The 16,114-nt window shown below is 35.6% G+C and overlaps 2 protein-coding genes and 1 long non-coding RNA gene across 3 annotated transcripts; all 3 read right to left on the bottom strand.

Moving 5' to 3' along the window:
* Positions 1-379: 379 nt before the first annotated feature.
* Positions 380-1,358, bottom strand: LOC139125981 (uncharacterized). The gene is made up of 3 exons (XR_011550421.1): positions 1,233-1,358; positions 871-886; positions 380-490 (listed from the first exon to the last, which is right to left on the bottom strand). It is a non-coding gene; the product is annotated as an uncharacterized lncRNA (long non-coding RNA).
* A 51-nt stretch (positions 1,359-1,409) lies between these two features.
* Positions 1,410-5,258, bottom strand: LOC139128826 (neurotrimin-like). Its single transcript, XM_070694537.1, has 5 exons — positions 5,183-5,258; positions 3,947-4,249; positions 2,821-3,108; positions 2,219-2,524; positions 1,410-1,537 (listed from the first exon to the last, which is right to left on the bottom strand). The coding sequence occupies exons 1-5, from the start codon at positions 5,232-5,234 to the stop codon at positions 1,410-1,412; spliced, it is 1,077 nt and encodes a 358-aa protein (XP_070550638.1). The 5' UTR covers positions 5,235-5,258.
* Positions 5,259-5,585: 327 nt separating this feature from the next.
* Positions 5,586-15,129, bottom strand: LOC139128816 (uncharacterized). Its single transcript, XM_070694528.1, has 4 exons — positions 15,109-15,129; positions 12,757-13,062; positions 9,379-9,468; positions 5,586-7,708 (listed from the first exon to the last, which is right to left on the bottom strand). Exons 1-4 carry the CDS (start codon positions 15,127-15,129, stop codon positions 7,568-7,570), a joined length of 558 nt encoding a protein of 185 aa, XP_070550629.1. The 3' UTR covers positions 5,586-7,567.
* Positions 15,130-16,114: the final 985 nt, after the last annotated feature.

The raw sequence follows: 16,114 nt of genomic DNA, 5'->3' as shown, positions 1-16,114 counted from the left end.
AGATCATAGGAAATTGAACTATATAACAAATAAACAATATGCAAGTAGAAAAACCCATATAATTCATATCAAATAACACCGTAACAAGTTGAGGCAAGTGAAGCAGAGTAAGCTACTATGTAATACATACTATAATATGATATACTGTTACATCACTATATCAAGTCATAGAAACACATAATACCGTCTTCCGTTATTGTACTTGCTACTTTACTGTATGACTAAATAACCAAACTTCTGGTTTTAATCCTTGTCTTGTTATTTTGTTTTCTTACCGCTTATTTTTCCCAGAAGCACAAGTATAACGTTTCCCACCACCGGATAGTTCGAACCACTATAATTGGTATCGTTCCACGAAAATACAATGAAAACATTTGTCTTACCTTGATATAGATTTACGTCACGCTTTGGAGGCAATGTTTCTGAGTCAAGTCTGTTACCGGCGTCAAGTTGCGTCGAATGTCCTGTCATATCATTTGCAGCACCAGAACTCGAAAGAGAAAAAAACATTTCTGTATAGGTATATAGGAGAGGTAATAGCACCTTATAAATTTCATTCATTCATTCATTCATTCATTCATTCATTCATTCATTCATTCATTCATTCATTCATTCATTCATTCACTCATTCATTCATTCATTCATTCATTCATTCATTCATTCATTCATTCAATAGTCCATTCATTCATTCATTCATTCATTCATTCATTCATTCATTCATTCATTCATTCATTCATTCATTCATTCATTCATTCATTCATTCATTCAAGCGTATATTCATCATACTAAATATATATTTTTTAATAATGATTCTCGTTTCGTAAAGAAACATTCTACGTTTTCTGGCCGGGAATTAAAATATCTGCTTACCTCTTATAAGTGTTGCCTTTTGGAGAAATCAATAAAAAACAGGACTGTTATCATCAAATAACTTCGATACAACATACGAGTCTATCTCAATTAATTATCATATGATTTTATTTGCAATCATGGCCATTTTAGTATGATTGAAATTATGATGTTTCATCAATTTTCTCCAAAGAAATTTGCGATTATATTTGTTGTCTTCCCCTTTCATTCAATAGAGGTACTTAAGAAACGTTATGCCCCTACACTCCGTACGGATGTTCTAATATCACAAAAGAGACTTTCGTCAAATTATAGACATGTACCAGCCTAACGTAAATTTGTCCATCTTTTACAGTATCAGTCAGCTTAAAAGGCAAGATTACCTTTGATATGGTGTAATTTCTTCGAACGTCTCCTGCAGAAGCATACCACTAAGAATGTCGCGGCGGCTGTAAGTAGAACAGCGGCGACAGTGACTGCGATTACAACGACGACTGTTTTTCGCCGTCGGCTTTCTGTAAATGAGTATGTTCATGGTACGTAAGAAGTTCAACATGTTGCTACCAGAATGTAGGAATAAAACGCGAATCACGTGAATATTCCATCCGTCGTAATTGAGAAATCTCCCTTTCCTCCACTCCCTCTCCCTCGATTGCAGAGCTAAGCTGGTTCTTCGGACCAGCAGTTCCTGGAATAACCGTACAATATTTTATAATGGCAAACTCATGTTTGTTCTATGATGGCCCTATTAGGCGTAATGATCGATGACGTCGTGACGCCACTGCAGGATGAAGAACCGATTTTTTTTTAATTTGTCAATCACCATAATATGGTCTTAAATATTTATGTAATATCTATGTCTGTACTTTGATAAATGAAATCGCTCTCATAGAGTATGACTGTAATGTACTTGGCGACTGATATCAGAATATAAAAGTAGTCTTAGCCTTAAAGCGTTTCCATTTTTAAACCAAAAATGAGTTGCTGCAATTGTTCAAACACAAATAAAGACGTTACGAGTGAAAGCCATTCAAAGTAAATAGTATATTTTATCAAAATCTTCGCCACTTGACCTTATACATTTAACAGTTTTATCTGTAATGAAGTGGCCAAAACAAAGATTTTTTAGCAACTATGGTTATGTTAAGAGTTTCCTGGTAAGAATAATCGTTTTAGTTTATCATAATGAATCAAATCTCATACACCTTCCTGTTATTTTGAGTTATACGAAATCATATAATAAATGTCCTCCAAAAAATATCACAAAGATAAATAGCGTATATTTTTGGTTATATATATCCTACCCCCCGAATATCAGTGAGTTTACTTCGTAGAACCTAAGAAAATCAGTGAAAGTATGAATACTTACCTTGTTTCACTATCTTAAAAGTCTGATTAACACTCGATGTTATTCCGTTGAATGCCTCACATCTGTATATTCCGTGGTACGACTCATCGACAATGGTAATATTTAATCTACTCGTAACTCTCGTCTCGTCGTGATTATGTATTTTTATGTTTTGGTTTACTTCATTGCCAGGAATGACGTCACCATCGCTGTCAAACCAGCTTATGTTTGGTGTCGGAAAACCGTCCGCCGTGCAATTTAAGTTCATAACGTCCCCAACCGGAACTTCAAACGTTGTTTTATTTGCTTTAATATAACCAGCTGTATCTGCAAGCAATAAATAAAAGGCAAACTGATGAAGATTCGAGACCTTGAGGAGATTGAAATTGATGGACCATCATAGTTCGCTAAACATATTTTATAAAAGAGCGACCTTATTTTGGAAGGTTTCAATGCGTATCGAATGCTACTGGGTTTGATTTTTTTTATGAATTACACCTAATATTTTAAGTAATTTAGCAGTGATTATTATATTTATTACTTCATTAATGTCACTAATAGCCACTAGAGGACAGTATTTTAACGCCTTTTGCAGTAACTACGTAACGATAAAACATACTTACATTTTACCTCCATAACGATTTTCTCCAGGCAAGTGAGGTTTGACCATTTCCAAGACGGCAAAGTGAAATGTTGAAGTCCACAGTCATATGTTGCTCCGTGATCTGATTTATCCAATTGTATAGTCACCGTACTTTGTCGTCCCTTTTTTCTGTGAATTTCAATTCCATTTCTAAACCAGACAAGTTCACCCGGTGCATACTGGTTTAAGTCGATGCTGCAAGTCAATGTAACATTGTCTCCCTCCGTCGGAATGTAACTCAGATCGACTGAGCATACTGGGACACTACCTGTAACATTTTAACGATAAAATACATTTATCATATACCCATGCCCATATAGCTCTATTCTGTTTGTAATGATATCCCGCAGTTATTCCGTTCAAATCTTGAATTATTTTAGACAAGTTCCGGCACGTTGTACCTCCGAACACGTATTGAGCACGTGCGTTGACAACAGTGTCAAACGCCCTACAAACGTTGACACGGCCACAGTCAGTGTAAACAAACCTAAACGTTCCCCTATGTCATATCCGATATCGTTGTAGCTTCGTTTAACTCAGGCTCTTTGTGTCAATTTCCTCAATAATAAATTTGTTCATCTTTTTATCATACAATATTTCCTGCCCTGGACTAAGACCAATTAACACCACAGATTTTGACTTAATATGCTTACAACCAATAAGAACCACAACAGTTAACAACGAATTGTATTACTGCAAATTCCCACTTCTCTTCATTAATAAGGTGCATTATCGTGTAGCGTTGTTTTCATATTTCTCTCCTCTCTCTCTCTCTCTCTCCCTCTCTCTCTCTCTCTCTCTCTCTCTCTCTCTCTCTCTCTCTCTCTCTCTCTCTCTCTCTCTCTCTCTCTCTCTCTCTCTCTCTCGTGACATAAACCATGAAGCCATCTCAATTTACAACACTCGTTCAATCTGCTTTTCAACCTCGTTGTCTTAAGTTGCATAGTATATTTAAAGACTGCATGTCTCATTCGCTATCATTTTATAATCCCGACGCTGTAAACGCTGTCAAATGATACAAAGAAATATTGGCTTTACAAAAATGCCTTTCGTAAAGTCATACAAGAATGTGAAGCGCTCGAACTATCGTTACTTTTTAAACTTACTTATGACATAAATAGAAGCCACAGCTCCTTCCGTTAGATCTGAAGAAAGTGCACATAAGTATTTTGCTTGTTCGCTAGACGTCACCTTGTGCAAACGAAGATTATAGACACTTCCCTCGGTGACGATTTCATAGTGTCTGTTTGAATTTGGTCGGATTCTCCTTGACGCCGTCAATGCCGTTCTCATGTACCATGCTTTTCGAGCAGAGGCGCTGCTGAAGGTACAGTTCAGTTGCGTGGAGTCTCCTAGGCGAACCAGAGTATCCACTGGTTTGACGATGAATGTCTTCGCGTTGCTGAATTCTAGAGAATGTGGAACGAGTCATTAAGAATAAGCGCATTTTTTGACAAGGCGCGGGAATTGCTTGTTAATGGAGGGACTGTTTTGAAGGCAATGACAATTCAAACAACTGCGTTCATGAACTATTCAATTGCCGTTTCTTTATGTACTATTTGCTTTGTGTATTTGTATGAGAATGCATTTAAAATTATGTTCTCTGCAAATCAATCGGAGGACAAGTAAAAGATACACACCGAAGTGACCAAAATAAATTTCTTCAACCGTTGTATCGCCACAACCTTTTTATAAAAGGATGCTAGAAATAGAACCCAACCATATGCCGTCCGCGTTCCCTGCGAATTCTTGATATATTAAATTGGCAGAGCTGCCCTTTTAGTTTAATACACAAACTAATAATTACCAAATTACATATCAAGCGTGGAAGTTGCATTCTATAGAAAAACAAACTTACAAAAAAATGAAGGTAACTTTAAAAGTAACGTCTATCAGAGAAACTTGATCATCTACATGATTTAGACTGAAAAAGCTCCTCTAGCATCGAGGGTCGTCTTTCGATTACAGTAACTATATGAATGCTGACATTCGAATGCTACATTAGCCTCATTTAACACCGGATTAGTTTGACTAAGATACGTTGAACTGCCATGGTATTACCTGACCAGTAATCCGAAATTAAACAGCATCACCAACTACCATTATATATATGACCGTTCATCATGACAATAGTAGAAATTTCTCATTTAAGCCCTGCAATTCTGACTATTAAGTAACTCGCGCAATGAACGACTCGTCTTGTTCAACCTTTACTTATTCTAATGGCACACTTGAATAATATGTATACTAAGTAGAGCGACAACACAAGCATTTGAATTCAACCTTAGTCGAATGCTCTGAGTTGACGTACCATTGCCCAAGATTGAAAAATGCACACTTACCCATTTTGAGGAAAACCGTTACATATAGAGCGAGATTCCTGCCTGCAATCATTTTATGGAAAGCTGAGAGCAAGCCGAGTTCTTTCCATTTGATTTATCATTTAGCCTCTTGAACAATTTGTAAAAATGATGCATTCGAAGTTACATAGACCGGTCGGAAGAGGGCGTTGTTTCAGAACAGATGAAGTGCTTTTGAACCCAGGTTTTCTTTCTTTTCTGTGAAAGTGCCATTGTATAGTGTTTTGTATTCATTATGTATTTTCAACTGTTTTGATATGTATCCACTGAAATTTTCGTGGTATGTACTGTGCTCGAGCATAGCGATTTCGTTGTTTGCCCTTCGCCATCGAAGGGTCATAAAATTGAAACAAAATTGTGAAATGTAAGATTATTCAAACATGTCATCATGATAAATTGAGACACTTATAACTTCTTCTACCATCTCGAATATAAGTGAACTTTCCGTGCTTGTTACCAGGCTCTATACAACGCTAAACAAACAATAGACAAACAAAGTCACATAGTAAGGAAACTCAAAGCTAAGCAAGTCAAATTTATGGATGTATTATTTTAATTATTGATGAAAATTATACATCACTTAAATGGTATGATAATTCACATATGGAATGGATTTTTCCATTGAAAAATTTAATCCTGATTGTAACTGTTTTAGTATCATATACAAAACAATAACTTTAGTCTGTCTGTGTTGTAATATAGTCACTCCAGACTTTGCAGTCTACGTCTTTAATATTATTTTTGGATAAGTATATGTTTATCTCACTCGAAAACCAATTTTGAACGAGATATTGAAATATAGTTGTCGCAATTCAGTAGGTTTGTCTTTGATATTTTCTCATTTTAATAGATTTTCTTTACTTTTCAATACATACTGAAATAACAGTCAATGTTGACTCTCCGACGTAATTCCAATTGTTGGAGTTTGAATTGCTACATTAGCAAATGGTAAATTGAAAGATATAGTAGAATATCCTCACAGTTTGACGTGTTTTTGTCTTAAGCCTATTTTTCTCCGAATGAAAAGGCACATGTAAACAATAAAGCACATTGAAATATTTCCAAAAACAAAACGGCCTCTTCATACACAAGAAAACGTTGCAATTCACATTCCCTTCTCGTTGGAAATTTTCTCCTACGTTTTTACCTATGTTATATACGTTTTATCAAAAGACGAGAAATTTACAGAGAAATATCAACTCGCTACAAATAAATGTTCAGCAAATCACTGTTTTGTTATAACAAAATTTCAAAAAAAATTGCAGTATTCTAAATGCTAGCTCTATACAAACATCTTCTGCTTATTTGATTTCACTCCGCGTTAATTGGCAAACATAAACGTTGCATTATGTTTTCCGCTACCGGAAAGTGGCAAGTCGCTGATAGACTTCATATTAAACATCATCTGATAGAACTCTCTACCATTCCCAGTCTCTTTTAAAAGCAACAACAATCTCAGATGATCTGAATATTTTCAGAACATCATACAGTGGTGTTTGATAATTTGAAATGAGATTGCATTTGAAAATTATATGGTTTGTTTGTTTATTTGTTTGTTTGTTTGTTATTTGTTTCTGTAGTTTTTCATCTGTTATCTCACTCAAATATGCAGATTTTGCGGGAATCATCTGCTGAAATGTCGCTCTTTCTGTGACGAAAGTAGCTTTTCACAATGCGTATATATGACCAGTTAAAATGTTTCATTCTACTGTACGGTTGAAAATAGCCTACGTATTTCTGACCACATGCACGCATATGTTGTAATCGATTTGTATAATAAAACAAAAATATAGCATTAGACCTACATGTGTCATCATCTGACCGAATTTTCGATATAATAAACGCTATAATTTATTATAGTCGATTTAACCGTAAATTGTATCAACATAATAGTTTTTGTTGCCTTGTATCAGAGTGTCGATGATATGGAAGCGACAAACCCTTTAAGGAAAATGACTAAAATATATAGATGTGACATTAGAAATAAGAGAGTTATACAGACAATTAGATAGACAGATAGACAGGCAGCCAGACAAATGAGACAGAGGCACTGAGAGACAATAAAACATATGGAGGCAGTTAAATACAGACGGAAGGACAGATAGAAGGAGGTACAGAGAAATTAAAAAAAAACAGACAGAGACAGAGTGGGATGTAAAAATTCCTCCTACATCGCACATGTATGCAATGACCCCTATTTATACATATGGTCAAAAGCACGTAAGTTACCATACATTAAAATGACTATTTTCAATATTACATTGTATCAGTAAACTCTGTGTTTATTTTCATAGGGAATTTAATTTGTCATCACGCACGCGAAATCATCAAAGAATCAGTCAAAATGAACACATGTGGAAACCTTCTTTAAATGTTATAGTAGCAATAGAACTTTTGTGCTTCTTCGCCAACGATTGCCAAACATGTAAAACTTGGTACAATGGCGACGACAGGTTGGAACGGATCCAAGGAAAAACTACCAGTAAACTCATCCGGGCATTCTATCTCCTGATACAGAAGAAAAACAAACAGAAAGACACATTTTTATTAGAAATTTTTGGCTCTGCTTCACCAAATGTTTGATACCTCTCACGTATTTTTTATTTCAAAGAAGCGTCTTGATAACTTGAAAAACAAAGCCGTCAATACAATGTTTGCAGATTACGTGACCTCTGAAAAATATTGTTTAGAGACTCTGTGTGACAAGATAAATTGTTTGTCTTGTCATCAAGAAAGTTTTCCATGCTTCAGCTTGTTTGATTTATCATCCAAACTAGGTGCATAGAGAAAATGGAATGTATTGTGAGAGGAAGAGTGACATCGATATATGAAGCGCTAAAGGTCCTAATATAACATATATTTACATATCATCGCTGGGCAAAATGTTTGATATACAACAATATATGCACATATTCATATACGCTATGTATACACGTACGTATACTAATAGAATGCAAAACTATATTGTACGCTTGATGTGCAAAGATCTGCAATACGTATACTCATGATCTGCATAGAAATACGCTACGCATATCAACGTATTGGAGTGTTCCGTATACAAAGATATACGTTACGTATGCAATTAATATTGTGTTCCATATACATCAATATACGTAAATATACAGAGTACATATAAAGCATTTTGTCCAGTGTATATAGTTCACTGTAGTTGTAATGTTCCATAATCTTAGAGCTTACGATATTTTCTTTATTCGTTATCAAACTGGAACGTGTAAAATTACACTTTAGAGCTCACACTGTTTTAAAATCAATGTATTCACGGTGTTATACTAAGTTTTAATCAATTAATTCTAAATATTTAAACATAATAGTAAAAAAATATACCCAAATGGTATACTACACGAGTGTAAATTTGTCGATTTAGCACTTGGCTTATGAAGGTGTACGTCATACACAAACGCCAGTCTCCACGTCGATCATTGACAACACCTAAAGACATGTACATTGACAGAACATTGCTATAACCTATGTTAAAGGTGTAACTAGTTCTTAATTACCTGGTCCCCTGCCCCATTTCTACTGCTGGCTGAGCGTGCATGACCATATTCTCGTCAGCAGTGCAGCAAGGTTGAAATTGGACAGAGGACCAGACTGTCTAATAGATTGTGTACTTATTGTTTTAATTCAACCAAAAAGAAACATGTATCAAACCACATTTGAACCAATAAGAAGCATACGATTTGTACTTGCTACCCCTATCCGTGCATGTTCTGTGCATATCAAACTACGTAACCTATTTTAGATATGTTATCCCATTTATTTCATTTCGGAATATGAATATACGCAGAAGGATTTTTCGGAAAGCTAAAATGGCTGTGACTTAAAATAACTTTATTAAAGGAACGTGACGCTGCAAAACGGCCAACAACTGTTTAACAATACGCTGAGCGTAACCTTACTGTATCAAGTGCCTCAGATAGAAAACATTAAATTTTACTCAAAGTAGCATAAAACTTCTCCATTGTACAGGGGATATAAACACTTCAGTGTCATAAATACAATCTTTGAATGGCATTATATCCTAACCAGCACTTATAAAAGTCTAGTAATATACGCATTGACATTTGAAGTCTAACTATAAATAACTGGTTCTATGCACGTAAGAGACCACTTCCCTTATGTAAAATAATCTCTGTGCGGATCTTGATTATACGTACCTCACAATCATAAACTGTGACTCCGTTTTCAAAAAGTATCTCTTCACACCGATGACAGAGATCCAATAGTTCATCCCCAGGACCGTTGCCCTAGATTAAATGTAGATACTTAGTTTTCTCTCCTTTGACATGTTTCAATTAACACCCATACGGATTTTAAAGGTTGACACTTAAAGCCACACAAAGAGATACTTTGCAATTTTATTAAGAACATATCCTAGTATAGAAATTCATATGAGTTTATAAAAGACCTACGAACATCTCTATTAAGGATCTTTGAAGATTGGCTTAATTTGTAGGTTTAGAGCGCCAGAATATATTCTTTCCAACTACCGGCAACGTGGTCGGTGGACATGTTTCAATGATAGTGTAACTACAGGTAGGTGGTCAAGATTGCAGAGTCAACGAAGAATGCTCGTATCCTTCTCTTCTCCCGATACTTGTATTAAACCTAATCTAGTGTGTACTGGGAACATAACGACAAATTATAGGCCCTTTAAAAACAGAGTTGGCCAGGAAAATTCGAACTAGCAAAACAATAACACCATTATTATTAACCGCTGTCGTCTCCGGAAAATACACCCCAACTTACTCCTGTTCAGGCACATTAAGAAATGAGCGTTTGAAAAGACATACTCAAAACACCGTGAGATTTATTTTCGAAAAATGAGAATTAGAGAAAATTAAGTATTTTCCAATTTAAATTTCATAAATCAGTACAATTGATCAGATTTTCAAATATTTAATAAACAAATAATTTAATTGCAAACAAACTCACTTGGTTTTCCAATATTTCCCTAAAGAAATGGCATTTTTCAAAAAGTTGCAGTAAATGACTGCTGTGTGATTTTAAATTTTCCAAGGATGAAATCTACTGAATGTTTGGCTTGTCACTGAAAACTAACTTTTAGTTGACAGAAAAAACTGGAATAATTAAAATCCTTGAAAAATTGTCTTCAAACAAAGAAATTGAAATATTTTGTCTTGAAAACCCACAAAGTGTACGCATACACTGAAATTGATATTTTCTTTTTATTATTTTATACATATCAATGTGAGACCTATTTTAAACTTCTAATCCAGTAAGAAACAAATACTTTGGCAAATTTTGTTGGGAGGGGAGAATGAGGGCAAAGAATTTGTTGCCTGCATTCTTTTGAAAGAGAAATGGGGGCAAAGAATTCGTTGCCGTCATTTGTTGAAGGGGAAAAATGAGGGCAAAGAATTTGTTGCCTGCATTCTTTTGAAAGATGGTGGCAATAAAGTCTTTCCCCTCGTTTCTCCCGAATTCAGTATACTGGTATTTCAAAACTTTGGGCAAAGAAAAGCTGAATGTACAGGACCGTACAGGAATATGCTAAATTCAAGATAAAATTTTAGCATTTTGATTTCTATGACTAGTTGGTGGAGACAACAGATATTTTGTGGAATAAAATTGGCAAATTAAAATATCCCATTGATTTTTGCTCTTTCTTATGGACATAATTCAAAAATCACTAAATCTCATTTTACAAAAATACATCTCACGGTGTTTCAACCAGCTTCAAATACGAAAAGAAACGAGCAATGTGCTGGACGGAGTTAACACAACTATTTGTGATCTGACTATACAACAGATCAATTGGATACTTTGGATTGCGAATTGAATTCACTTAATTCGGAGAAAAAACCTTAAACAAAGAATCTCCTTTATTAACGAAACAGTGTATTGGAAATGATGTTCAAGTGATTAGAAGACTTAACGTCAAGCAGACAATGGTAGGTGTAATTTGGTGTTTGTCGATGATTGTTATGCAAGATGTGGTAATCTCGGTGATTTATCAGCGAAGAGGACAGCTACGTATGATTTCGACAAACAGAACAACAAACGTTTTGTTGACAAATTATTTTTATCTGACCTAATCCCATTCTGTCTTTCTGGAAGATTACATTATTTATTATAAAAAGAAGAGTACTTGGTGATGAGGATGGTGATCGACCAATTGACGTGTGTTGCCAATAGTTGCAGAAGTGATGTTGATTTTGTATATGTATAATCTCAATTTTTATCGCAATATTTCACGTAGTGAAATACCGACAATGGATGGCAATGATCATTGACCATTCAATTGCATTTTACATTGTAGCACATATGATAGGCCCTACCACACATTTTAGGATTACGCACTTCAAGAGGTGGTTGTAAACGAAAAGAAGAAACATGGACTTTGTGTCGATAATTTTATGTAAAAGTTAGGTAACAAGAATTGCTTGTTTGGCCGATGATGTAAATGCTGTGGCGAAATATTTGACCACTGTCCCTGACGAAGTGGGTAAAAATGCAAGTGTTCATGCCATTCAATTCCATAAATAGTATTTTTCAGCATTTGTAGGCAGTTAAATCAAGAAAGCAGAGAAAATAATACGCCCTAATTTACTATGCAATTACATATTTTGACTTTTTTCTATGCTTACTGACTACGCATGCGCATATTTATAATATACTATGCGAGTAACCGGAAGTGTATCCTTCTTTCTTGGGCACCGCCATTAAAAGTTAATGATGGCACAATACGTCCCTTGTTAAACACAATAGGTAGTAATCATGGTAAAAAATTGCCAATTTATGACAAACTTTTTTACACATAACAGAAAACCAATACATGCAGGGTCTTACATCGTGTACGTGAACTGTCATCAGATGGTAAACCGGTCATACTTGTACAAACGTATATAGAAAATAACAATTATTATCCTTTATGATTACTAATCATGAATCGATACAAATAACATTTTTAATCTCAACGCCTGGCGCGACACCAAGGGCTAAGCCCTATATTATACCAAATGTATCATTCTATCCGAATTGATTCAGAGCCGGATAAACCCTATATACGATTGGGTGATTGTTTATAAAGAGAGCAATGTTAGAAAGTCGTGAGTGCTGGCTCACGATGGATGTGATGTTTGAAAGCGTTGCTTGAAATTTTCGCCAATAAGCACTGTTATAAAGCTATTTTTTAAGTATCGACACAGCCATTCAGTGGCTGTATTCCCGTGTAGTAGATAACGAAGGTCGCTAGTTATAATCTGATCGATATTGTATAACAGAATCCATAATGTAAAATCCCAATGGTAAGTTTTTGGTGTATATAGGTTTGTTTTTAAAGTCGCCTTATTCAGTAGTTTTCACATTGCTGACGCGTTGGCATCGGTGTGAGTGTGCAACACGTATTTATCAAAATAATAGACAAAAAGCTTTCGAAGTCTGTCAAATCGCAAAATAGTAAGAAATCCTCGGAAGGGTTTATCCACATATAAAGGCCTTACAGGTTAATATTCCATTCAAGTTTTTAATGGAAAATGTTCATTTTTCAAACAATTCCCTTGTTTACGTACCATGGTTAAATTCTTGCCGATAAGCCCTTCTGGTAAAATTAACCATTTGTTGATTTCCTCCGAGCTTCCAACGCTAATTATGCTTAACGAGTCTCCCGTAGCATTCACAAGGCCACCTCGGATGTTTTGCACCATGTCGAGTAAATCTGAAGGACATGAAGGTATCATCTCACAGTTGTCCTCGTATTCTCTTCCGTTGATGTCAATCCTCAGTCTGCACTTTCCACAATACGATTCATCGTCGCCACGAACGATTGCCCAAAGTATGATGGACAGTGAGAAAACTGCGAATCGGCAGAATGAAGCCTAGTAAAATACAAGATGAAGCTCTTTATTCATAGTAATAGCGCACACTGTTATTACAAACGCAGTAGGAAATCACAAAACTGACAGGAAAAGTGTTTCATAGACTAGTTGATCGGAAAATTGAATTGCTATTTAAGTTGATAAGTATCAAAAATAAAAGTGACTCCTGTATGCATCAGTATGATTCTACAATCTTTCAATGATTATTTTACTCCTTTTCTATTTCAGCAATGACAATCTAGAAGTCGAAAACTATTCTATTTTTTTTCGATTGATAATAAATAAAAAGAGTCACATTATTAGGGCAAAGGCATTTTGCAGTGTCATTTAAAAACCTCACTTCATTCAGCCGTCAGCAACAAGCCAGGGTATAATTAAACTACAGGCGTTAGATTGAAATTAAAACTGCAAAGCAAGTAATAGACTCCAGATAGAAAGTAAAGGCGCAATTAAAAGAAGATAGAATACATCGTTATATTTGTTCATTGTTCATAATCCATGAATCAAAGAAACCTAATGAGTTAATTGTCTGCTTTTCCTAACCGAATTATTCTAAATATGAAATAAAAACGCGAATGATAACTAGTTGAATACACAAAATAGCTTCAAAACAGAGACTTACACGAATTGCTTTATATACATACAATGTTACACAACAAATAATGTGTGAAGGACCAATATATTCCCGTAAGAGAATAATGGGTAACTTTCGTACATGTTATATATTTGTTATATGTTGGACAATCTCAGTCCAGCAAAGGTGAAGCAGATGTTTAAGCTCGACTTCAGCGAAGGAAAGATCGCTGAAAAGGTGTCAGTTCAAGGCAGACGATTCTTAACGAAGTTACACGGAGAAATCCGCCAAAGAGACGACGGACACTTTGAAATTCCCCTTCCATTTAAACAAGATGAAGTTCAGTTACCAAATAACATACCTTAGCTGTGAAAGGCTTGGCTATATTGAAGAATAGACCGATGAAGGATAAGCAGAATGAATCTGATTACATTACCTTTATGAATGACAGAATAGAAATGGGTACGCAGAAAAGTTACCCATTGATGATCAGCCATAGACAGATGGTCGACGATGGTACATCCATGAGTATCACCCGAACAAGCAAGGTAAAATAAGAGTGGTATTTGACTGCAACGCCGGATATCGCAGGGAGATACTAAACAACCAGCTGCTTCAAGACCGGATCTGACTAATGACCCGATCGGAGGAGTATTATGACACTTCACACAAAAACCGATAGCATTCATTTGCGACATTGAAGCGATATTCCACCAAGAAGTTGGAGTTGATGTTAAACACCGTGATTAACTGCTCTTTCTTTCGTACGAGAATGGCAATCTTGATCAAGATTCTAGCGAATACAGAATGAGTGCACATGTTTGGAGCAATATCCTCACCAGGCTGTGTAAACTTCCCCCTCAAGACGACTGCTGACCTTTATGAAAAGGACTGCGGTAAAGATGCTGCCGACTTCGTTAGAAAATATTTCTATTCCCACCACGATAGGTTGAAGTCAGTCCGAAAGCCATTCGAGAAAATTAACCTTATTTAGCACAGCTAACAACTGTTTGAAAGATGCGGCTTTAAATTGCACAAATCCATATCGAACAACAAGGAAGTCATCGATGGTGTTCTCCCAGCACAACGACCTGAAGGCATACAAACAATTGACCTCCGTTGCTAGATCTACCGATCGAGCGCACATTGGGTGTGCAATAGTGTCGAATCTGAAGCCGACACGTCCCAGTTTCGAGTCAAGATGAAGGACAAACCACTGACAGATGAGGAATCGTGTTGATAGTAAGCTCGGTGTACGATACCCTCAGACTTGGATCTCTACTAATTCTCGGGGGCATGCATATACTGCAAGGACAAAGCAAGGACGGGGTGACTGGTGTGACACAATACCAGAAAATACCATGACTGAGTGGGAACGATTGGGTAGAGGAAGAGACGCTCTTCTTCTATCAATTTTGAAGACACCAAGATGTTACAAGCTAAATTGAAGACATAGAAGAAAGTAGACCTACACCATTTCCCTTGCTAGCCATTATGGGTATGGTCAGTGTATCCATTATTGGAATGGTCAGTAGTAGTCTTATGAACTTTTTCAAGCAGAAAATAGAAAACAAATAAGGGTAGGTTTGAATCCTAGTGTGGGCAGTCATTTTTTCGCTACTTTGGATTGTTTACTTGTATCTTTTAATCCAGTATATGAAGGTGATATTGTACCAGTGAAAACTTCCTTTAAAGCCAGTATGTTTGATATTTTACCCACAGAGTTTTTTAAAGGCAGGCTATATATGAACTTGTACATTACATCATACATATTTTTAACGTTTCGTTTTCAACGGGCATTTGAAAAATATGAACATCCAATTCTCCGAAATTAGTTCCAATCGCGTTGTAAGAAACCTCAGGATCATGCTTGATTCCGTTGGTCTCATGCGTCATTTTTTTGCAAATCTGCATTTTCTCTTTTCATAAAATTGAACAAATACGTATCCCTATTGATGCAAAAACTGCATAAAAACTAACCTTTGAGACATTAAGGCTGAATTATTGCAACAGCCTCCTTTATAGAATTCAAAATTACCAGTAAAATAAAATTCAGTGCGTCAAAAAATGCCAGTGCACGCCTGATTACAAGCACAAAGAAATGTGAGCGTATTTCAACTGTTGTTGTTTAACCTCATTTGTTACCTATAAAGGAACGTTTTCAGTTTAAAATAATCATTCGTACATTCAAAATTCTGAATGACAATTGTCAAGATTACTTGAGATGGGTGATCGATATACAGACACCACGTCGTACTCTTCGTTCATCTAGTAAATTTTCGATACTTAACAATTATGACAATTTTGAAGTCCATCTAGAGATAAACAGTATACAAGAACATCATTAAAAACCATAGATGACATTGAATAAAAATAATCTACTTGCCATAACGGAATCGACAGCGTACAACACTATGCAGAGTATTGCTCCGTTTAAGTGTTCTATCGATTGTGTTCAGACTTCGTACATGTTGTAGG

This window comes from Ptychodera flava, chromosome 3, assembly GCF_041260155.1.
Source record: "Ptychodera flava strain L36383 chromosome 3, AS_Pfla_20210202, whole genome shotgun sequence".
Lineage (NCBI taxonomy): Eukaryota > Metazoa > Hemichordata > Enteropneusta > Ptychoderidae > Ptychodera > Ptychodera flava.
Note: the sequence above shows the minus strand (reverse complement) of the source record. Positions and strands in the feature narration are given on the sequence as shown.

What these genes read in the sequence shown, in the direction of transcription:
- LOC139128826 (XM_070694537.1), bottom strand. Translation starts at nt 5,234, where the DNA reads ATGATTGCAGGCAGGAATCTCGCTCTATATGTAACGGTTTTCCTCAAA. An exon ending in AACGGTTTTCCTCAAAATGG is followed by an intron (nt 4,250 to 5,182) that starts GTAAGTGTGCAT and finishes CACATTCTCTAG; the next exon opens with AATTCAGCAACGCGAAGACA. An exon ending in TTTTAAGATAGTGAAACAAG is followed by an intron (nt 1,538 to 2,218) that starts GTAAGTATTCAT and finishes CGGTTATTCCAG; the next exon opens with GAACTGCTGGTCCGAAGAAC.
- LOC139128816 (XM_070694528.1), bottom strand. Translation starts at nt 15,129, where the DNA reads ATGGCTAGCAAGGGAAATGGT. An exon ending in TCGGCAAGAATTTAACCATG is followed by an intron (nt 9,469 to 12,756) that starts GTACGTAAACAA and finishes CATTTAATCTAG; the next exon opens with GGCAACGGTCCTGGGGATGA. An exon ending in TCACAGTTTATGATTGTGAG is followed by an intron (nt 7,709 to 9,378) that starts GTACGTATAATC and finishes CTTCTGTATCAG; the next exon opens with GAGATAGAATGCCCGGATGA.